Source organism: Pezoporus wallicus, unplaced genomic scaffold (assembly GCF_028554395.1).
Source record: "Pezoporus wallicus isolate ANWC-B61680 ecotype Strahan unplaced genomic scaffold, APGP_CSIRO_Pwel_v1 contig_2908, whole genome shotgun sequence".
Classification (NCBI taxonomy): Eukaryota; Metazoa; Chordata; class Aves; order Psittaciformes; family Psittacidae; genus Pezoporus; species Pezoporus wallicus.
In genome coordinates, this window is record NW_026642179.1 from 8,645,607 (window position 1) to 8,669,901 (window position 24,295).

General features: G+C 39.9%; 1 protein-coding gene and 1 long non-coding RNA gene across 3 annotated transcripts in view; both read left to right on the plus strand.

The window, feature by feature from the left end:
• Positions 1 to 24,295, plus strand: part of BRAF (B-Raf proto-oncogene, serine/threonine kinase) — a 78,342-nt gene that overhangs the window by 29,345 nt on the left and 24,702 nt on the right. For both annotated transcript variants that reach the window (XM_057427836.1, XM_057427835.1), the window contains exons 4-7: positions 13,555 to 13,658; positions 14,442 to 14,544; positions 15,822 to 15,970; positions 17,043 to 17,162. In XM_057427836.1, coding sequence (XP_057283819.1) covers positions 13,555 to 13,658; positions 14,442 to 14,544; positions 15,822 to 15,970; positions 17,043 to 17,162 — 476 coding nt within the window. The remainder of the gene's footprint in view (positions 1 to 13,554; positions 13,659 to 14,441; positions 14,545 to 15,821; positions 15,971 to 17,042; positions 17,163 to 24,295) is intronic.
• LOC130609184 (uncharacterized) lies at positions 18,154 to 19,964 on the plus strand. The gene is made up of 2 exons (XR_008974729.1): positions 18,154 to 18,187; positions 19,349 to 19,964. It is a non-coding gene; the product is annotated as an uncharacterized LOC130609184 (long non-coding RNA).

The following is a 24,295-nucleotide window of genomic DNA, read 5'->3' on the forward strand; positions in this document are numbered from 1 at the left end:
GTCCTTTGGAAGAAGCATTCTGTATAGATGTGCTCAGGATAAGTCTGTGCGGGTGTGTTTGTTTTGTTGTGTTCTAGGCCAGAGAGAATTATGTTGAACTAATAAAAATGCAAGACGGTTAAATTCAACCTGAGGCCATTAGTTGTTTTGCAGAACAAAATTATGAGACTTATCCAAACTGTGGGTGGGAAAATTTAGGGAAAAATTAGTTTAGGTCTTGTTTGGGTTAGGAATCTAAATGGCTGTGGGGTGGATAGCAACAAACCTGCTAATTAAGGGAGAGCTTCTGGATGGGAGAGGGATGTAAGGACTGACCTTGAGTTGGCTGTTAGAAGTCCCAGAGATTTAGATGCTGAGACTTGGGTTTGGTGGGAGGGAGATAGTCCAGAATGGCAAATGGATGATAGTGTGTAAGCATAAAAGCAAAGTTGACATTTACTGGTGAGATTTCTGAGAGAGTGCATGGAGCCAGAAGAAAATGCAGCCTTGTGGAATCCTTAGATAATTGTGTCGTGGACTAGGGCATTTGGTTGTTTTTTTTCATATGATGTGATTATATGTTGGAAGGTGCCAGCAGAGAGAGAAAAGACACAGAAGATGACACATACAAATGAACAGGAGGAGACACAATGCTGATTGTTGGGAAGGGGTAGTAATTCAGGGAGAATGAGGATTAGGAATTGATTAGAGTTATGTGAAGACACCATTAAAGATCAAAACAGGGCAACTTCAATTTAATGTAAGAGGCAGAAAACTGGGAAAAGTTGAACTGAAGGAGCTTCAGGCAATGAGCATAAATAACTCATTTCATTTATTTATCCATATCATCCCAGATTACTGGAATATGGTATTTGTATATGGGACAAGATTTAAGCCTTTTTGGGTATTGCTTCTAGTTGTGTAATTATTTTTTTTTCTCCTTCTTTGAATGTTTGGGGGGGGGGATGTTTTTCTTAGTACCAGGATAAAGTGTGTTTTGCTTGTCTTTAGGACTTCCATTTTTAAACTGGTAGGCTTGGGATAATGAAAAAATGCCCATTGCCAATTGCAAGGACTGTTCTAATGTTTGCCTTTCTCTGTAGAATTTGACAGAACAGCAAAAATTATTTTGCAGTGTCAGCTCTTGGATTGCTTAGGTACTGTAGACCTTACGACAGGTTTCCTGTGGCACATAAGCTGTGGCTGGCCCCTTGCAGTAAAGTGTTCTGAGACTTTTAATGGAACATGCATTTTGTGGATGGATGTATCTGTAATGTCTCTATTGCAGTGAAAGAATACAATAATAGGGCAGGCACATGTAATATTTTCCCCAACTCCTCTTCCAAATTTGAGCTATTTCTCATTCAGGAATTTCATAAGTTCAAGCATTTTCTAACTGGAAACCCTCTGTCCAGTCTCTTATTAAACCCACGCTATGGATACCAGAAATCTGTGTCTTGTGGCATGGAATTCCACAGGCATGATTCTGTTTGGTGTGAGTAACCATATTCTGTGTTGTCTTTAAATCTGCCACATGCTAGCTGTCGTGGTTTAAACCCAGTCAGGCAACTCGTTCACTCACTCCCCCCCTTCTTTCCCTCCCCCTACTCCCAGAGGGACGGAGAGGAGAATCGAAAAGAATGCAACTCCCACGGGTTGAGATAAGAACAGTTTAGTAACTAAGGTATAACACAGATCACTACTGCTACCACCAATAATAATAATAATGATAAAGGAAATAACAAGGGAAGAGAATACAACACCTCATCACCAGCCGACCAATAACTCGCCCCCCCAGCCCGACCAAGCACCGACTGATACCTCCTCCAACCCTGCAGACTCCCAGCCCTTCTGGGTAGCACTCAGTTGCATCCTGGGCATGACATGCTGTGGTATGGAATACTTCTTTGGTCAGTTTGGATCAGGTGTCCTGTCTCTGCTTCCTCCTGGCTTCCCCTCCTCCCTGGCAGAGCATGAGGCTCACAAAGTCCTTGGCTAAACCAAAACATAGAATCGTAGAATCTTTAGGGTTGGAAAGGACCTTAAGATCATCTAGTTCCAACCCCCCTGCCGTGGGCAGAGACACCTTATGCTAAATCATATCACCCAAGGCCTTGTCCAACCTGGTCTTGAAAACATCCTTGTTATCAGCTCTGTTCCCAGGCTGAAAGTCAAAACACTGCTCCAGCTACCAAGAAGGAGGAAAATGACTGCTACTGCTGAACCCAGGACACTGGCTCCCTTATTAATATACGTACACTTACATATTTGCTTTCCTTCTTACACTGAAGGAAATAAAGGCTTCTGAGAAAAGCCATTTAATACAAGGCCTGGTACAAAACCAAATAGCTAAAACTAGTCATAACAGCTTAGAGGAACAATACGAGGTTTCTGATGTAGTGAAGTGTCAATGGTTTAAGCCCAGCTCATACCTCGAAACCATGCAGCCGCTCACTCCTCCCCCCACATTTTCCCCCCCGCTCTGGGCGGGGATGGGGAGGAGAATACAGAACTACTACTAATATTAGGGAAATAACAAGGGGAGAGAGTATAGACCCAAAACAAATAAATACAAGTGATGCACAGTACAATTGCTCACCACCTGCCAACTGATACCCAGCCCAACCTGAGCAGTGATCTGGGCCTTCTGGGTAACTCCTCCCAGTTTATGTACTGGGCATCATGTGCTGTGATATGGAATACCCCTTTGGCTAGTTTGGGTCAGGTGTCCTGTCTCTGTTTCCTCCTGTCTCTGTGCCCCTCCGCACTGGCAGAGTAAGAGACGGAAAAGTCCTTGATCAGAGTAAGTGCTACTTACCAACAACTAAACACTGATGTGTTATCAGCATTGTTCTCAGGCTAAAGCCAAAACACATCACTGCACTAGCTACTAAGAAGAAAAATACTTCAGCTGAAACCAGGACATGAAGTCTAGTAGGAAAGAAGAGAATTTGACAGGGGTGCTTTTAAGTGGAGTTCTTTATGAACAAGATCATGTATATATTTTGTTTGATATTAACAGCCTTAAAGGATTTTGATTACCTAAGAGGTCTCTTCCAGCCAAGTACTTACAGTGTGGGAAGAAACAGTCTGAAAGCAAATTAACTGTCTTGAATGATGGAGTATGAGAAGTTAGAAGTCACTATTGATCTGTACATAGCCTGCTGCTGCCTGCCACACGCTACTAGCTTCTAGAGGAAATGTTTGCTTTATGTTTTCTGGCCTTCTTGGTGGAGTGGCTGTAAGGGTGGGAAGGACGCTGCTGCTCTGCTCAGGAAGCTTATAGTGAGACCTCTTGCAGCTCCAGTGCTTGGTGTCTTTTTGTGAACATGGAGTGGATTTGGCCATTTTGAATTTCATTTCTGTTCAGTGGTGGTCTGAGTAGCCAGTGGAGGAGGGGAGGAAGAGTAGCTGGTGCTCTTCCTACTTTGGGAAAGGTTGGTGGCCTCCAAGTACTTCAGCTTGTCCACACAGTCTCAATAGGATCAGATCATTGTGTGCTTTTTTACTCACCATGAGATCTAAAAACTTCCTACAGCAGCTTCTAAACCAAAAGAAATATGTCATTTGTTAGTTTTGTTTTTTTTTTTTTCAAATTTCCCTTCTATATTTAACTATAGGTTGTGTGGGGTTTTGGCATTCTTTGTTTTTTTTTCTTTTAAGAGTAATTAGAATCGAGCTGTGTAAAAACCCAGCATGAATTTGGGCCAGTGAAGCTCTTCTCCACTTTCAGTGTTGGTATGCTTCATGTAAGTGTCATAGTTACATATGTATTAGAAAGTTAATGAAAGTTCTCAAACTGCAAATGTGAGACATGGGGGTTTTTCTAAAGGGAGAATTTCTCTTTTTAGGGCTTACAGAAACTAACCGGGATTGTGAATTGCTGTGCATGAGGACAACACCTATTTCAGGTTTCTCACCCTTGTCACACTTTGGTTAATTAGTATATCTGGCTTTTAATTAGACAGCCAATCATGTGGTCTTCTCTGCAGTCATGAAGACTGGAAGAATAGGGTATTTTTACCCTACCTAAATTCTTAGAATATATTAATTCCTCATGCATGTCCAACTGGGATCCTTCAAATGTTCTGGCTTTAAGTCTGGTACTCAATGCATTTCTTGTGAGTTAAGATTTGCATCTTGCTTTCTGCAGTTTATGCTGTGAGTTTGTGCCTCAAGCTTCCTGAGTAGTAAGCATTGGATTTCTGTAGGCATTCAAGCTGTCCTACCAGTTTCACCTGTCAATATAAGGAAAATCAAGAGAAGGAATGTTCAGGCAGGTGAATAAACTAGTTTGTTGCTTTTAATTACACACCTGGTTTAACATGATTAGTTTTTTCTAATCAAACAATTAAAAAATTCCTATGTCATATCAAACACGCAGCAGAAATCGAGTTTACTTGTAGCCTGTGCCAATGGATGCTTGCTGAATGTATCCACATGCTTTGGAATTTTATGCATCATATGAACAGACAGGTAATATGCAGCATTTACTTTAAGTGAAACTCACTTGATACCTTGGGGTTTTTTAAGTACTTGGATCATCTGGGAGAGTTACTGGCCTACCTAGCCTATTGCTGAAAGGCAAAATCAAATTAGAGACAAGTTATCAGTTTTCACTGGGAAGAAATTTAACTGTGGAAGACCTCCTTTAGGCTGTCAATAAGCAAATGAAATTTTATTACATCACAGAAGTTGTACAATGAAATAGGCTTTACAAGCTACTATGAGTAGTCCCTTTATGTTTAGGTGTCATGGTTTAAGCCCAGCCAGTAACTCAGAACCATGCAGTCACTCGCTTACTCCCCCCCCTTTTTCCTCCCCCTGCTCCCAGAGGGATGGAGAGGAGAATCAATGTAACTCCCATGGGCTGAGATAAGAACAGTCCAGTAACCAAGGTATAACCCAAAACCACTGCTGCTACCGCCAATAATAATAATGGAAATAACAAAGGAAGAGAATACAGCCGCTCACCACCCACCGACCGATACCCAGCTCGACCTGAGCAGCAGTCTAGCCCTTCTGGGTAACTTCCCCCAGTTTATATAGTGGGCATGATGTGCTGTGGTGTGGAACGCCCCTTTGGCTAGTTTGGGTCAGGTGTCCTGTCTCTGCTTCCTTCCGGCTTCCCCTCCTCCCTGGGAGAGCATGAGACTCAGAAAGCCCCTCGTCAGACTAAACATTATTGAGCAAGAGCTTAAAAACATTGGTGTTATCGGCATTGTTCCTAGGCTGAAAGTCAAAACCACAGCACTGCACCAGCTACTAAGCTACTAAGGAGGAGAAAAATGACTGCTACTGCTGAACCCAGGACATGAGGAAAGCCTGAAGAATGTGTCTTTGAGAGACGTTTAGTGAAGCAAGGTGAGCAGTAGTGCTGCAGCAGACTGTACTGGGATCTGGCTTGAGTGGAGTTAATTTTCTTCACAGCGGCTCCTACAGTTCTGCTTTAGACTGGTGACCAAAACAGTGCTGATTTTTGAGCAGTGCTTGCCCAGGTTCAGGGCCTTCCCCATTTCCCACTGCCCCTTGAGCAAGCAGGCTGAGGAGGGGACACTGTGGGGACCACTGATTGCAACTGACCAAAGGCATATTTCATTGTGTGTAACATCATCCTCTGCAATAAAACAGAGGGGAGGTTTTTTTCCATGATTGCTATTGCTTAGAGGCTGGCTGGGCATCAGTCTGCTGGTGGTGATTGCTTCTGCATCACTGGGAATTTATTCTTTTTCCCTTTTTTTTTTTTCCCTTCACTTACTAAATTGTCTTTATCTCAACCCAGGAGTTTTCTTGCTTTCATCCTTCCAGTTATCTTTCCCCATCCCACTGAGTGAGGAAGCAGCTGAGTGGTGCTTAGCAGCTTGCCAGGATTAACCCACCACACAGGCTAAACTTGATGCTGGATAAATTCAAAGTAGTATGTGTTGAAGAGGAAGTAATTTAATCTACTTCAATTTTATTGACACACAGTCTTAGATTGCAAAGTCAAGCAATATTGAAAGCTTGCTATTATAAAATGGCTTGTCATCTGAAATGCCTCGTGCAACATTGATTGCTGCTTTTTAAGAATGTTCCTGAAGTAAGGAGAGCTTTGTGATTTCCTAAGAGATGCAAAGTCTGTCTGTAGGAAGAAGTGAATGATAGAAGAAAATACTCTTTGACATGTGTTTCCTTTGCCTTATGATATGCTAGGCAGGCACTCAGTGAAATAGAATGCAAGTCACAAATCTGAAAAGAATCAGAAGAAATGTTTTAATTTCATGTCTGGTAAGTCATGCTTAAATTCATGGCTTCTTGTGTTGCTTAAGCAAACCAACCAACCAAAGCTTTAATATTTGTAGAGAACGTGTGTACTACCTGGAGATGAAAGTATCTGTTTTTAGGATCACTTGCAACAGTTTAGGGATGGATGTAAAGTTTAGCCCTTCTGCAGTACAGTTTCTTGCTTCTCTGCCTTTATTTATACTATTTTGTAACTTAAATTTCTAAGGGGGGGGGGGGGGGGGGGGTTGGGTTTGGAGAGCAGCCAGCTGACAGTTTTGTCACTTGAACAGAAAATTTAAAGGTCCTGAGCTTTAATTCCCATATAGTGGCTACAGATATTTTTCTAGATGAGCATTTCTTGCAAGTCTGAAGTCTAAAGCTGTATTTTTCCACTTCTTTTTTTTTTTTCAATTAGTGGGTCTATTATCACCTTAACAATGATCAGTGCTCTTCTGAATGCAGTTTGGGAGCTGTCCCTCAAAAGGTTGAAAAATTATAGTGTGTGGAGGCTGCTGTTGACTAGGCACAGCAGGTTTGATCCAGTGTGGTTTAGTGATAGTATACTCTTGACGTAAATGAGTCCATTGTGTTCTACAAATGAGTACCCCTTGATTGTGTTGGAGGTGCGAGTGGGTGCTGGTAACTGATGTCTTTGCAAGTTAAATGGGATGCATTTGATGGAATGGCAACAGCTTTATAAAATGGGTAAATTCTGTTTAGCTTCCCTTGGAAACAAGATTTAATGCAGTGGAATTGTCTCCCATTTGTCTTACTAATGTGCTTCATTAAGAATGTATATTCTTAAATGCCGCTTTCTCCTGGAAAGTGGCTGATTTGGTTAAACATTCATCTTTCATACCTAAGATGGAAAAAGTAAATGTGGAGCTCATGTGTATATGTCTTACCATAAAACCTAACATGTTGGAAGACAAAACTAGTTACTTGGCAAAAAGACAGCTTAGCTTATTTCTGTCCCAAAACACTGAATTCTGTGAGCACATTGCTGGCATTTTTAGTCTCGTATAGGTACTGGGATAGGGGAAGGTGTGATGTTTCAAGGTGTATGTGTTGAAGTAAGTAAATCAGTACTCTGAAGTGATAATTCAAAGTACATACTGCTTGGAATATTCTCAGTATTGTACCTAATACTCTGTTTAACTGTCTAGAATTTTTCTGAAGCTCTAAATTATATTACTCATACCATGCATGCATGCACACATACCACTTGGCTAAAGTGAGCTGAACTGCAGTGCTAAGCTGAGGAAATATTGAACCATCTGACTGTGAGAAGTATAACACTAGATACTCAGAGCTGTTCAGCCTCTCCACTTTCAAAGAACACCTTTGTGTTGATTTTTGAAGAGCTTCTCAGACTCTTCAGTCTCTTTATTGCTGTAAGATACTAGAAACTGTACTGATGTAAGTAAGGAAGTGTATTTAACTTACTGAGACTATGCCAGTTTCTGCTCTGATGATAAAAAAGTGATGTAAGAGTTATTTAGGGATGTAGCCCTGCATTTCTTACTGAATTGGGAATGACCTGATTTACAGAAACAAATGATACATTATGCATTGCTTAAATGTGTGTGGCTGCAGTACTAAATATCAGCAATTTGTTACGAATACTTATTGTCCATAGAAATAGTTTACATGATTAAAAGAAATGAGAAAAATGCTATAGTTACGTTTGATCTGTCTACGTAGTAAGACTCTGCTTAGAGAATTTTTGAAATCTGTAATAATTTTCATTTGTTTCCTTGGGACTTCACATTTGCAAAATTGAGCATGTGGTTTGGTGTTTTCCTGAATAACTACTTACCTGATGCAAGATGCACAAAGAAATTACTACCTCTGGCATGTTATTAAGCTACATACTGAACACATCTTACAGCCTGTATTGGCAGCTTCTCTACTATTCCTTAGTATTGTATAGCCATAATCTTTCATGCTTTTCTCATTTGAAAATTGTTTGCTGAATAAACTTTCAAATTGTTATAAAAACCTAAATCTTTTCTGATCTACAAATCTTAGGTATATAAGTAACTTTAAAAGAAAATCGTTAGCAATTACAATTTAGGAACAGATCCTGCCAATTCAGTAGCATGAATTTCTAGGTGATAATTGTTATGAAACGTATTTAGATTCCTCATTATAAACCAGAGGGATCAAAAGGTGCATGGATGTGGGCAAAATGGGTTTGAAATAATACTAAGTATTCTTTGTTCCAGTAAAATGCAATTTTTTTTTCAGTTTACAATCCCAAGGGTGCATTTTTTTCATAGGATCATCTAATGTTTGGGTTGGAAGGGACCTTAAAGCTCACCCAGTTCCAGCCCCCTGCCACAAACAGGGACACCTAAATCAGGTTGCTCCAATCCCCATCCAGCCTGGCCTTGAACACTGCCAGGGGTGGGGCAGCCACAGCTTCCCTGGGCAACCTGTGCCGGGGCCTTACCACCCTCATAGGGAAGACTTCTTCCTAAAATCCAGTTTGAATCTCCCCTCTTCCAGTTTAAAGCCATTTCCCCTTGTCCTGTCACTATATGTCCTTGTAAAAAGTCCCTTTCCAGATATCTTGTAGGCCCCTTTTAGGTACTGGAAGCTGCTCTAAGGTCTCCACTGAGCCTTCTCTTCTCCAGGCTGAACAAACCCAACTTTCTCAGCCTGTCTCCATAGCAGAGGTGCTTCAGTCCTCTAAATATCTTCGTGGACTTCTCTAGACTTGCTTGAGAGGAGGTCCACGTCCTTGTTACGTTGGGGGCCCTAGGGCTGAACACAGGACTGCTGATTTGATCTCAAGAGGAACTGACTGTCAAAAATGCTGATGTGTTTTGGTTAAAATGTTCTGAGGGAATCCTGTCAATGTTTTTGATGGAATTGATAAACCCAGTTTGGTGCTCGCCTGCCCACTGTGCTGGAGCTGTTGGCTCTTGGCACACACCCAGGGACTCAGCACGATGGGGGACTGCACTGTGCTGGGGTTCCTGCTCCCCATGCTGCAGGGCCCTCCCTCCAGCTGGGATGAGTAGGAGGCTGTCTGCTAGCAGGGGAAAAAAAAAACCAACTTGTTCTTTGTTTTGTTTTCTTTCTTAAGATTGAGTTGCTTTCCAAATCAGTTTGCCAGAGCAGGATTTTTTGTTAGCTTTGCCATGATTTGTGTGTGAGAAGAGCATGAGATGGGGGAAAAGAGAGGTTTTTAGAGGGAATGCTTTGCAGGGTGGGATTTCTGCTTTGTATCAGGTGCTGATAGGGTCTGAAGGAGGGTGCTGGAGGGACTGCATGCACAGATGGTGATAGACCGTACTGTACTAGTCTGAGAAAATGATTAATCAGTACTACAGGGATTTATTCTAGTATTTAGTTCTTTTAATTTAGCCTTATGTTTCTCTGCTCACGAGTTCTGTAAGAAAACGTTCTAAATGTGATGCTGATTCAGGGTCCTGGTGATTTTTGGAAGTAATCAAAACAGTTCCCTAACTGTTTTTTTGGGGTTGTTTTGGGGGGGGGGGGGGGGTCTTGTTGCAAATGGCAATGAAGAGAACAAATGTTCTATCTATGTTTCTATTGCAAGTTGCATAAATATGGCTCAGACTTTAATTAAGGGGACTTGGAGAAGTAATACTGAGAAATGGCAAATTATAAGTGAGCAAGATGCTTAATGCATGTTTTTCATAGTCCTGTTGCACTTGCATTGCTGTAGGCAACCTTCACTGATACTTTCCAAGTTTTGAGAGCTGATTTTATTAATCTCATAGATGGAAGCCTGTAAGTTCACAAATCGTTTTCATTTTCAGCAAAATTAAAAGAAAAAAAATCAGCTGAAGAGGCATTATTTAAACCAGTGTGATTCATTAGTAAAGCTGGAACTTCTAGGCTCCTGATGCAGATCTTTGCTTTGTGAGGTACTGGAAGGTATTGTCGCTCTTTGTTGAGGAGCAGTGCTGGAGGAAGAAAATACCTTCCAGTGAGCACAAGGCTCCTTCTCTTTTTCTCTTCATCTCTTGTTTAATGTTAGTCATCATTCACTGCTTGGCTTTTCCTCCTTGTCCTGTTCCATTCCCTCACCCAAGTCTAGATTTTAATACCCTGGTTTCTTTTAGTCCTTACCGTCTTGAAGTTTTCTCTCCCCTCTGTGCTCAGTTCTAGCACTTCTCATAGGCACTCCCTTCCCTGTGGGGCTTCTTATCCAAAAAGAGTAATCTTTTCTCCTAATCACAGCATGAAAACTTCATATTCAGAATGTGATTGCTTCCCCAGCTCCCCGTCTGTGATGGGGAGTCATTGTATTGTTGCTTCCTGCCTTCTGCCTCATTTTCCTCTTCAGTCTGTATTCCCTCTGTCCTGCTTGCTTTTTTTCCCCACCAACCTGCTGATGGTGATGCCCTCTTCCGATATACACATGCATTCCCTGGTCAGTACTTAAGTTTGTCCTGCTTCTTTCCTCCCATTTCTCTGTCATGCTCAGCTGTTTTCCTGGCTCTTTTCATTTGCCTGCCCCTCCAAGGTCTGTCTGTTATCCTCCCAGTATCTGAATTTTTTTCTTTGTGGATATCAGTGGTGAAGTAACTGATGTTGCTGGAAAGGTAGACCTGAAATGTCTGTGGGGGCTCTTACCTCAATCCAGCAGGAGCTGTACTTGAAGGAAAAATAGCCTTGAGCCAAAGAACACTTGTTTGCTCCATCGAAATCGCTCGTTGGACCTGATGTGTGTGGGAGGTTGGAGCACAACTCTGAAGTCCCCAGAGATTTTACTAAAATTCTTAAATATTTTCTCTATTTGTAAATATGTATGTTGGAGGCAGGGAGAACTTGTCACCTGACACGGAGGGGACACCAGGTTCTCTTAGGGATCCTTGGCAGAATGATGATGGCAGTAAGTTGTAGTTACAATTAAAGCTTTATTTTCTTAACAGGATATTGTGATTAGTATAGCACAGAACTTCTGCCAATCAGAATTGGTGTTATACAATTTATAAGTGGAGTAATACAGAATTTATATTATAACTTATAATTTCTAATCAGCTGGACCATCTGCAGATCGAGCCAGATCTTTACTACATGATTTGCTGTATCAATGTAACAGTCATATAATGAGTTGTTCCCTTAATCCTCAGAGGAAGGAGAGGATGATGGAGGCATCCCTGGCACTGCCTGGTCCTGAGTCTCACTGTCCAGGAGCAGGTTCGGTCCAAATTCCTGTCTTATGACTGATACCTGCTCAGTTTTATAGACAGTGTTCTGGGTGCTGTTAAGCTTCCCTGTTCTGTGGCAGGGCCACCACTACCACCTGGTGGCCCTGGGTTCCTGGAACTTTTCAAGGGCAGCAAGGGATGGAATAGTCAGCCTGGCATCCAGGAACCTTGATGCTAAGGGGGGGGGGGGGGGGGGGGGGGGGAAGAAGAAATCTGTTTGGTATGTCTGTTTGGTTCACAAGACTTTTAGGGCCTGGTAATGAGGGGAAAGAGAATAAATACATGACCCACTCTGTCACAGAGAATGGCCGCTTGCCTCATAAAGTGATGCTGGTTATGCTAACTGCATTGCCAGGGGTTGGGAGCAGCGGGTACCAGTCACAGAAAGACCCTATGAAGAGTTGTTTTCAGCGTGAGCCAACCTAGTTTGGTAGAGACTTAACAGAGGACTGAGTTTTACAATGGAAAGTTGTTGACGACACTGAAAATAATAGATGTACCCAGCCTCCCTCTTAATACTAGTGACAGATATTAGTAACAGTTAAGGATGTCTTATGCTGGAGGAATGACCTACAAGTGAGTGAAAGCCACAGCGTTAGCTTTTAGGATGGGAAGAAGTTACTTATGTTAATGAAAAGATGCAGTAAGAAGTAATGGCATGGTTAAAACAAAGTCACTTAAGGCTCAATATGTAGACTGTAAAGCAGTATGCTATAGGAAGTTTAGAATTAGTAGCAATTCTGTTTTCTAGATGTTTATGTGTTGACCAGATGAAATGCACAAATATCCTGTAAGAAGTGCTTTCCTATTAATAGGAACAATATTGTGAAGCAAAATAATCCTTTAATTTGTCTCTTCTCAGAAGAGTCTACGTTGGAGTTCTAGAAATGCAATATATAGCGTAACCTCAAGTGGTGTTCACAAAGCTGCTTGAAATAGAATGCTACTTCTCACTATCACCCTTAAGTAGGACATAGGGCCCCATAATACCCATGGAAAATGAAGTGCAAGGAGCAAAAACTAGGCTCCAATCCAAAGCCAGTTGAAGCTGATTAAGAGACTGCTTTTGGCTACCAAGGGCTCCGGTTTAGGCCACTAGAAAGCTAGAATTAAGTCTCAGATGTTCAGACAGACTTTTTTGGTTAATTAAGTCTGTGGGGTTTTGTTTTGATTCATGTTTGAGGTGCTGTCCATGATTACAGCAGATGTCCCAGTGTGTATACCACCTAAAGCATTATGTATTTTCACTCTTGGGTTCTAGAAATAGTAAGTGGGTAATAACACCTTAACTACACTTAATCACCAGATTATGTATTGTTCTGGTTTTATGGCTTGATGCTATACACTGTTAAATCACAGATATACCTAGAGAATGATACATTTATTCCTATAAGATATGCCTACAGGTAGAATAAAGGCAAGGAAAATACCTTTACTTTTCAAACTCTGCAGTTCTTTGGCTGGTTTCAGTGTGCTTCTCCATTCTTCCCATGTTGCTAGATGTTTAAACTTTTCAAACAATGAAAGAGAAGAAAGGAATATGTTTCCCCAACAGGAAGTGTCTGTGGAGTTGCAAATATAAGTTAAAGTGAGAGGTGATGGTCTGCCTGACTCAGATGATTGTTTTACTTGTTTGCATGCTTATCTTCTCTTTTAGAAATATAAAATAAAATGTTTACATTTTATCCTAATGTTTTTTGAGTGCAGTCCAAGTTAGTTCTTTCATTTTAATTCCTTGGCATGTTTCCTCGCTTAATTTTACAGCTTGGCCTGAACATTTATAGAAGTATGTAGCTATTAGCTATCTGCATGCTGTGTCTCCACCTTCTTCAAGTTGAGAAGAGTTGGAAAGTCACTTTTGGAGTTGGATCAAGATTTCATGCTAGATGTTAGTGGAAATGTAAAGCTTGTTTTCTTTCTAGCTGAGCTAAATTGCTTATATACTATTCGCCAATAAAACTGTCCACAGTAGAAAAAGATTTTTAAAAACTCTTACCTAGCCTTCTGTAAAGAATCATGAAAAGTGGGGCTTAGCACTTGGAGGTCAAAATGTTTGTGTCGGTATGGGGGAATAAATTGGAACTTGTTTTAATTAATTTCTTTTCTCTTTGACATCTAGGTTCCAGCAAGATGTGGAGTGACAGTCCGAGACAGCCTAAAGAAAGCTCTGATGATGAGAGGTCTTATTCCAGAGTGCTGTGCTGTTTACAGAATACAAGATGGGTATGGTTTGTGGGTGATGGTTTTTGCTCATAGAATCTCTTTTGGAGATACCCAGTATGTCTGATTTTATCCAACACCATGGAGGTTGTTTTCAGAGTTCAGAATAATAGGATACCTCGCGCTAAAACAACTTGTGCCTTGAAGATATGTCTAAAAAGAATGGCAGGCTCCTAGAAGAAAGATTGAATAATTTCAAGAATGGGCATGATATAGAGTAATATGAGTTTAGACTGCTGGCTGATTTATTAATCAAACTCATGCTAGCCAAACAAGCATTAAATTGTTTTTCTTAACTTTTTGAATGTATTTGACTTGGTTATAGTGCATTCTTAGCTAAAGATAAAGTTCCTGTGGGGGAAAAAAAATAGTTTCCAGCCCTAAAAAAGCTTGTAGATTATCTTAATGCTCAAAGTTAGCCATCTCTTTGAAACTCTTGTGGAACAGGTGTTTTCACAAGCACTTTATTTGACAAGAATGTTACCTGTCGCCTTGGAACCAAGGCATCAGCCACTACTGGAGCTGACTGGAAAAACTGCATTTCTTTCATGCAGTTTGTCCAGGGAAGGTGTGCTTTCTTCAGTGTATGCTGAGCTTAATGTCCTGCTTTTAAAGTTTCCTGCCATTAGAGACTGGGTAGTAAACCCCTACAACTTTCTACCCTTTTACCTAATTCATATTGTGGGCCATGGCAGGCCTCCTGCACTGGTGCTAACAAAAAAGGCATTATTATTATTATTAATATTATTATGATTATTATACATAAAAGGCTTATTTACATTTTAGAGAGAAGAAGCCAATTGGCTGGGACACTGACATTTCCTGGCTCACAGGGGAGGAGTTGCATGTGGAAGTCTTGGAGAATGTGCCACTCACAACACACAATTTTGTATGTACTGGTTTTGAGATGTTGAGTAGGGTTAAATCAACTTTGTACTTTCAAATTCGAATTAACAGCTTTGAATAATATTTCGTGTCTGTGGAATATGGTAGGAGTTGCAAAAGAAGTTTTGAATCACGGTAAGTGAATTAGATAAAATTGTAACTGAAGTGATGTTAGAGTACTTCATCACCCTTAAAACTTTCACGTTTGGATGGAATACACCCTCTAAAATCTATAAACGTAGGGGGTTTAAATCAGCACTGCATTGCAGAGCTGTAATAATAATCTACTATTTTTGTATTGCTGTATCTATAAAATGTATTCTGGGCCTCCCTGCTGGCTCTGCAGCAGCAATTAACTAATGAACTAACTATTCCCAGAGCAGTGCTGACATCATCAGTGATGCTAGTGCACAAATATGTTTTGACCTGATAAGGCACCAAGTAAATGAAACCTGCTAAACAGAATCCATCTGAACTGTTACAGCTACATACAAAATCCTGGAAATAATGTTTGTCACATTGACAAGAAAGACCTTTTATTTAAGTTAAAACCAGAGATTGTGTTTGCAAGCTGCTTAAATCATTTTACTCAAAGAAGCTAGTTTGGCTATGGCTAGTTAGATGAAACTGTAGTAGGCTTAACATTTTTTTGATATCCTTCTGAAATTTTCTTTACCTACATGTAGTAATACAACTAGAATGTGGTTTTATACCAAGTATTGCTAAATTTGAAAATGAAACTAAATCAATTCCCCCCCTATAATATGGGGATAATGTATGTTCACCCTTTTGTGATTTTAAATGTTTTAAGTTTCAGTAATCAAAATTACAACTATATATGTAACCATATATAGAAGCCATATATACAAGTCATGTATATTTCCAGTCCTGTGAATATTGGATAGAAATGTCATTTGGCTCCTGGAAAAATTAGAAGATGAGATAATATTTCAGCAGCTCTTGTTTTTATAGGTTGTATCCAGCTAAATTCTGAATGTTTGTCTTTTGCATGGTAATAGTGCAGTGTTCTGTTTCAGATTTGTTGCTCATTTTCTCACTGATAATGAAGCGAAGCATTATGTCTAATAAATAGTTGAAAGAAAAATTTAATGCATGAAGACTATTTGAAAAAGAGGCAGACCTTTTATGTAAATCTGTTTGATACATTAGACTGTAGCTCCAGCGTAAAGAGGCTTGTAAGTGTATTAGAGGGAGGTAAGAGCAAATCGCATGTGATAGGCTTAAAAAGGGCTCTAATTATGATTATTTTTGACAATATAGGTACGAAAAACATTCTTCACGTTAGCATTTTGCGACTTTTGTCGAAAGCTGCTTTTCCAGGGATTCCGATGCCAGACATGTGGCTACAAATTTCACCAGCGCTGTAGTACAGAAGTGCCACTGATGTGTGTTAATTATGACCAACTTGAGTAAGTAATCACAACTGATTTTAAAAGTTGAGTCTCTTATTAAGCTTACAGCTGTCAGTGTTTTAGGTCTATAATTCAGAAGTCAGAGGAGGTGCTTGAAAAAAACACAGGAGTTGAATTGTTCTGTTGAGGCTGCGTAATTCATGTTCTTTCTTTGCAAACTCAGACGACCAGTTCGTATTTTTTGCTGGACTATGAAATGCTTTCTTTGAAGCATGAATGGACTGGCTGAGCATTTGACTATATCAGACAGACTTCTCATTGTTTGCAGTTGTTGTTCTTAATCAAAACTGGTTCTTTATTATGTGATGGCTAGAGCCCTGTTTAAATGTTTAGATGTGGGTTTAGATGCAGGTTTATTCTCTTCACAGGAAAAAAATGTGAAGAAACACTAGTTTAATGTGGTAAAATTACAGTTAGTTTTACAGTGATTTAAAATAATCCATTAGTGAGTTTGATGCCTAGATCCCAAACGGTTGTGTGTTCTTGAATTTAATTATTGATAATTTAATGTAGGTTAAGGATCTGGTGTAAACTGGCTTTGTGCTCTATTTGATTGGTTTCAGCAGAGGCTATGAAGTCTTTTAACTAGACTTTCATATAAAGAATCATTTCAAATTCTAGGTTTTCCCCCAAAAGTAAATTTAAATTCTGCCTATGTAGGTATTTATACCTGTTTTGGCATCTCTAGAATTTATGCTCGGGGCTCGTGGATAAGGTAGTTTTATCCATTTGACATCTGTTTTTTGGCAACAGTGCAAATGCAAGTTCATGTACTCCAAAAACCAGTTATAAGTTGTGCATTCTTGAGGAACCAGATGTTTGCAGTTTCAACTAAAACATTAAAAAATTACTTTCCACAAAGGTATGTTTAAGGCATGATCATTTGATCCTTTGTCAATTAAATAATATTTTTATTAACAAATCTTGTAGATCCATGTGTTAGCATAGTCTTCATTTCAAAATACAGAATATGATCAGTGACAAAGTTTGTTTTAATCTTTGAGTGTATTGTGAAGCTTCTGGGTTTTGCACAAGGTTAGGTTGTTTTTATTTTGTTCTTGCCTCACAGTTTGCTGTTTGTCTCCAAGTTCTTTGAACATCACCCCATACCGCAGGAGGAGCCCTCCTTAGGAGAGACCACCCCAGCATCTGGATCATACCCCTCAGCACCCCCTTCAGATTCTGTTGGGTATGACCTTATTCCTGCTGTTTAATGATGTAACGTTTCAGTACTGTATGCTTAGAAACACTCAAAATACTTCTTTGCAACTCTCTCTCCATTTTTGTAATCTGGCTTGTCATGTATACCTATGCTTACCTTCAGAGAAGTGAATAATTTCATTTGCATGAATTATATGAATTAGTAATGATCCAAAGTTAAACGTATGCATAAGTGTCTGTAGAATTGGGTCTTACCTGTTAAACTGATTTCCTGGTCTAAACTGGAAAGATTTTTGTACTTAAAATTAATACTAACTGAACCTGTATCCTCACAAATTCTTTCAGTTTGTGTTACCAAACTACAGTTTATATGCCTTGAAGTGACATACCTCTGTTTCAGAATAAGCCACTCCATTATAAGATCAGTGTAAACAGATGCCAGTTCCAGGTTCATGATACTGCTTTAGTTGCTTTTGTACGTGCACACTGCTTTACTATCCTTCAGACAAGCTGTCTTCCTCTTATTTAGATGTTGGGATATACCAATAGCATCTGCAGATCCAGGTTTTGTAAAATTAGTTTTCTAAATCTGACCACAGCCCCCATCCTCTGTATTGCCAACAAAGATTCTGGACCCTCTCTGTGAAAAGATAAGTGATCATATTGAGATTATGTTCCCAGTAGTTAAGACATCACTGTAACTACCCAGCACTAAATAGTTGAACAAATCTTCAGGAACTGGTAACTCAAGGATATGCGTCAAAGTAAAAAAAAAAAACTGATGCAGATTTATTAAGAGCACCAAATACAAAAGCCTTCAGAGGAATGTTTCTGTGACATGTGTGCTGCATGGAGATGAACTGAACTTGGCAGAGGCTCTCTTGGAGTAGTGAGCATTGTGCCTAGACTAAAGCAGAAACACAGCTGGAAGCTACACAGACACCTATGGACTCTTAACTGGAAGAGAAATTCCCTGGACAGCCAAGGCTATTTTGTGAAAGATCAAATACAGTGCCTCCCAGGAAAACAGTCCTGCAGAGGAAACCTCATTTGGTAAGTACAAAGAAAGATATTTTTCTTATTTGTAGTATTTTGTGCAGATGCAAGTAAATTTTAAAGTGCCTTTTCCAGGTAGTGGATGTTGCCTTTATGTCCTGTGGGTTTTGCTACAGCAGTTTGTGGACAAGGCAGCTGCTGTTCTCTAAGCAGCATGGTAAAGCTGAAACTGCAACCATGCTACAACTAATCTGTGAAGAAGCTTGTTCATACCAGCTGTGTTATGTGGATGCCAAAGGCACTATATAGCCCTGTCCTGATGCTGGGATATGCTAAATTTTCCAACTTTTTAATTGCTTCTGTGTCACATTTATGTTTTATTAGCAGTTTATGCAGATACAACAGGATAGATAATCTTAATTGAGACATGCACTATGAGAAGGCTTTTCACCCTTTTGTGAAGTAAAAAGGGAAAGGAGAAACTGAGACCAAAGCTGGTTGATGCCTTAAGGTTTTTAACTTCATGTATATAAAAATATTTGAACATACTTATCAGTTGAAGTTAAGGAGTTTTTCCTAAGTGTAGATGATTTGTGGTTGCAGGAGCTGTAAAAGGTTTTCAGCTTTCTCCTTTTTGCTTTTTTTGCCTTGCTGTGCGCTTCATTGTTAAACGACAACAAAAAGGCATACATTGTGTCTTCAAAATTTGATTTATTTTGAAAATGGTTTGTGATTATCAGCTGGTGTTCATAAGTAGTATGCGTGTTAGTCATGCAGTTTTCCCCAGGCATCTGTGTTTGTAGCATTTTTTTCCCAGAAGCAGCTTTTGTATGAGCGTATAGCACTGTCTGTACCTTTCTACAGTTATCATTTTGCCTTTCTTTAATAATACTTCTCTGCTTTTTAAATTCGTTATTGTGGAAATACTAATTTCTCTGAATTTTTTAGTTTAAAAATATGCTGGCCTTTTCTAGAAAAATATACCTGAGCATGGTTTTGTTAAAGGGTATTGCTACAATATGGAACAAGAACCCAATATGGAGTAAAGTCTGATGTTTGAACTTACTTTGTAATTTAAGAGATTATCTTGTAATTTAAGAGAGTGTAAGGGATTGAAATTTGACAGCTGGGCAATGGGATTGAAAATATGAGTAACCTAGTGCTTTATTAACACTTACTAATTTAATAATTATTCCTTTGATTTCTCTGTTCTCCTAGCACCTTGCATGGCACAGCCCGCAGAGGAAGGGATGTTACTAATCGTTTGGTAAACCTGAGGAAAGAGAAGGCAAACATCCTTCTTCATCTTTAGCCTTGTGAAGGGATTCCAGCGGCAGGCAAAGTGCCCAAAGAAAGGAAGAGTTTGTGTTGCAAGTCAAGCTCAAGAGCAAAGGCCTGTGAGATATGCTGAGAAATTGTCAAGGGATCAAATGGAGAAGTTGGAAAGAGAAAGGGACATAAAGGAAAAGACCACTGGACATGATGCAAAAGCTGCTAAGCATGGAGAACTTTGTTTCGCTTTGCTCATGTGTAGCATCCTAAAGCAATCCAGTCCTGTAGCTTTTCATTCTTCTGTCAGCTGTAGGCAGTCCCTGCAGATGTTACACCCCAAGAGAAGGGAGCACATATGGTCCCACTTGCACAGTTCTGAACTCCTTGTGTCCAGCCTCCACATTAGGTCTTTTGTCCCATTTTAGTTTTTCCAGTTTGCACTCTCCTGTTGTGCCAAAGCAGTCAGTTACAATCTGCACTTAACTGAAAAGAATTACTGCAAGTGTAGGTCTCCCTAATAGCCATTTGTAATAAAATTGAAGTGTGCAAACTGTATATAATACATTGTATTCATTTCATTCATTGCACTATCATGAAGTTTCTTCTACATTTTTGCTCGTAAAATATGAGCACAGAATTTCTGTGAACCCAGTTCTGTGGATCTTACCGATACATGAAAAGGTGAGAGATTAGCTATCCAAAACTTTCCAGAGCTGTCTTTTTCAACTAATGTCTATTCTCTCAGATCTTCTGGTGTTGGGCAAAACTCAGCAAACTCATGAGGCAGATACTATGGCAGGGTACGTAACTTGTGGAGTGGGTGGTAAGGGAGTGCATGGTCAGACTTTGGGTAGCACAGAGGCAGGTTGAACTTCATAGGAGCTGAAAGCATCTGCTTTGCTTGAGGCCGAGCACTGCTGGTAAGCAGGTTGGCAACATCTTGGCTCTTTGAAAAACAACATTTCTCAACTTGCTTACTCTCCTAAATGTGAGGAAAAAAGGGGGACTGTCTGGTGCACCATTCTTGGAAGCTTGCCAGTCCTTGCCTTAGAGCAGGCTCCAGCCTGTGATTAAACACCTCTGCTTTCCTTTCTGTCTTCTAAATGTTCGCTGATCGTTCTGCCTGGGCTGAAGACATTTAAATGTCTAGAAAAGCTTCTGAAAAGCCAAGGAAACAAAGGCGCAGTCTTAAAATACTATATTTAGTACTACATCACCATTTAGATCCACATGTGTTAAGGTGAACAAAAGCTTTGTGGTTTCATGCATAAAACGATGAGCTTTTCACCTAAAAATTTTGTTATCCAATTTGATACTCATTCCTAATGAGCAGAAGAGGCCTGGTATTAGAATCTTGTAGAAAAATCATCTTTCATCAGGTGGGGTATACCTCATGTTCCCCATAATCTTATTTACAAAAACACACTAGTGAACTGAAACCTGATTTGGAGAACTAACGAGAGCTCCAGAGGTTCTTTTCCTAGCCCCTTAGCATTGCTAAGCCTTGACCTGGGCCCAAAGGCCAGTATAAATGCACACCACTGTGATAATCTTGGCAGTTGTTTTTCACCTACAGGCCAACATGGATGAAAACAAGTTATCATAGTATAAAAAAAGTACTGATCCATATGAAGTTATGACTGTTTCAGATCCGTGCCATGATGCTTTTAGACGGATTTCACAGGATGTTTCACAGGATCTTCTCTAGCCTGTAGTTACAAACTTGTACTGCTATTCTTTTCTCCAAATCAACAGTTGATTTAGGGTTAATGGCTGTAGAGGTGGGGAAAGATAAAAAATTACTTCATTTTCTGGCAATATCCATGGAATACCACAGTAATTAAATTAGAATGTGTTTGGCCTCCAAAATTTGCAGTTTACTGGCTTGCTAGAGTAGCTGAAATACTAAGATACCTTAGGAGTCCTTAGAAACTGCTTGACAATGGAGGTGTGCTATGTTGTGCATCAGCAACAGCAACAAAAACCAAAGCAAATAATATTCTGGTGTAAACAAGAAAAAAAAAGCCAAAACCACTTGGTATGCATTTTCACTTGCAGTAGGTTTGACATGGGTACGAGTAAGCAGTCTACGAGGTGAATAGTATGTACTGCACTGAGCCCTGTGTCTGAACTGAGATGTACTTGTTCAGGCCAGGAGGGCCTGAACAGATAGTAGTAGAGATGCTGTCATTTTAAAAGAGAAGTGGCACACACCTTATAACTGAAACTGGGGGAATGTGCATGTTCAGTGTATTTGCCTAACTACAGCAAAATAGAAATCCAAGCAAATGTCCTGAAGCCAAACCTATTTTAAGAAAAATCTTTCCTGAGTAGACCAGCTCTATATTAAAATTTTCTTTTGTCTTTGTAAAGTGAACTAACTTATATCATTGCAAATTCTGAGATCCAGTGGAGGTACTGTATATGATTATATAAAATTATTTGTTTATATATAATGTAGCATGTGTGGGCACTTTCCTCAGTTACCTTCCTCTTCCGTGTGGACCCAGTTTTGTAGAATAGTAAAGCTGTGGGCGCCTTGGCAATTGCTGTGATCAACAAAGACAATTGCCAAAATTGACAAGATCTATGTCTGTCTGCAATTACTCTTGTCTCCTGACAAAACCTTTCTGTTTTGATAAAAAGGGAACAATGTGCTTATCCCAAGTCCATGGTCCAAAGCATGTTCTGTCGTACTGCCAGGAAAGGTTATAACACGTTAAATTGAAATTTGATAGCTCTTATCAGCTTGTTGTGTTGGAAGCTGAGAATTGTTTGTTAAAGGAATTCCCATATCTAAGAGGCTCAAAGTAAGTGTGCAAGATGAGGTAGAATAACCTCTGTAATATGTCTGTGTATTGACCTTTATAGAAGGTCTCCTCTAGCTAGCATTTGCCTGTTAACTGCTCAGAAGGGCCACAGGAGCACCAGGAACTCAGATCCTGGTATTTAAACTGCTGCTTCTTTAAGCCCCAGCTTGTTACGACTGTAAGCAATTCTTTGCAGGAGTTATGTTCTAGTCCTGTTGATTCTTAGTTTTTATTTCTGGCAGAGGCTGGTGGTAATTGCTCCTCAAGCTTGTGATCTCAGTAGGTCATCTTGGCCAGCAAGCTGCTGTTGTGTTTCTCTTCACTAGTTACCTTTTTCAAGCAAAATCCCCACTTAGCAAAAATAGCTTACCTTTTTTAAGTGTCCCAAGGACACCCATTAATGAAATTCTGATTGTATATAGCTGGAGTAGATGGCTAACTGTTTATGAGGTTCCCATCTCTGGATTCTTTGTTGTCTAAAGCCCAGAGATACTCCAAAAGGGGTCTTTGTCAGCCTGTAATTGTTTTTGAAAGATCTGCACTTCCCCCAGTTAGAATTTAATGAGTACAAAAAGGTACTCAAATTGGTTTTAGATGTGGTGTGACATAGCATGCTGTCTGCTAACAACATGATGGGCATGATGACCTGTAAGCAGAAATACAGAAGTATTTGTAGATTCCCTTAGCGGATGACCATTTATGACTCAAAGGAGGATGTAACTGAAACAGTAGTTCTGCAATTTGGTTTTCTCTCCCTTGGCTTACTCATAATCACAGAAAATCTGATTGCTTCTATTCTCATAGTGTGGCAGAGCTCAAATGCTGTATTGTGGTCACTCCTAGTGCAATGGTCTGATGTCTGTGGTTACATATTGCCCTTCATTCCATTCTTACTGAGAATTCTCATGAAGTTTGAGCAGGCGTTAGCTATCACAGTGACAGTACTAGCCTGGCTGAGACATTTTTAAGCTTTAAATCTTTCTGTGCAGCACCTGACATGCCTGCCTTTGCATGTAAATGCAGTGCATTAGAACGTCAACCAAGTGCTGCACTTGTATCTGTGCAGTGTCCCATCTCCTTAGGTGGATTCCAGATGCACGATTTCCTACAAAAACGTCTAGGAGTTAAAAAATTCCTTATCTACAGTAGAAAATTACCCAAAGACACTTGTTAGCAGTGGATGAAAGCTTATGTATATGTACATCACCTGCGTTTAAAAACGTCTCTGAAATTCTGAGCATCTTCTGAAATGCCGGGCTGTTTAAGGTCTTTTCTAAGAGATGTGTCTATTGGCAGTTTTAGCTCATTGCTTCCCCGTGTCTTCCCAATGTTTATATTGTCATGTAACAATAGGTAATTTTTTATTTTTAAGTTTAGCAGGGACAACCCCCCCTTCCTGTGCCCCACTTAAAACATAATTTAAGTATTTTATTATGAGAGTTACTATATTGTTACTTGAATTCGAAAGCGCTCTGTTTTGCTGTTCTCAATTGTGAGACTTTTGGCCAGGAAGGAAAAGATGACAGGCACTTAGGATACAGATAGCACTGAGTTCTGGGACCAGTGCCAATCTGTAAACTCCTCAATGAAAGGTAGGGTAATAGTCTTTAAGGCAGACCTGTTTCTGAGAAAATATGAAGAGAGACTGTTGAAAATGTTAGGTGCCCTCTTCGGAGGGGCCAAGGAGCGTTCATTTACAGGAGGCGGCACCAGGACCTGTTGCTGCTGTATGCTGCTCTGTGGCTTATTTCTGAAGCTTCTCCCTGTGGGCATAGCCTTTGTGCGCATGGTAACTAACCCATGAGTAATTGAGTACCTGGAGGATGCTACTCCTCTCTCAGAAGTTGTGTTTTCTGTCAGTTCTAAAAACCTTGTCAAGTATCATGTATGTTTTAACATAAAGTTTTCACTGCCAAAGGTGGCAAATGTTTCTGATTGACCTTTTGCCTTAAATCTGTTAAATTAGACTTACTAGTGGCTGCCCTTGACTTGAGTAAGAGCTAAATGCTGATATATTGTACTTTGACAGAATAAGTGGATAACCAAAGAAATTACATTCATACAAATGAAAAAGCAAGAGTTC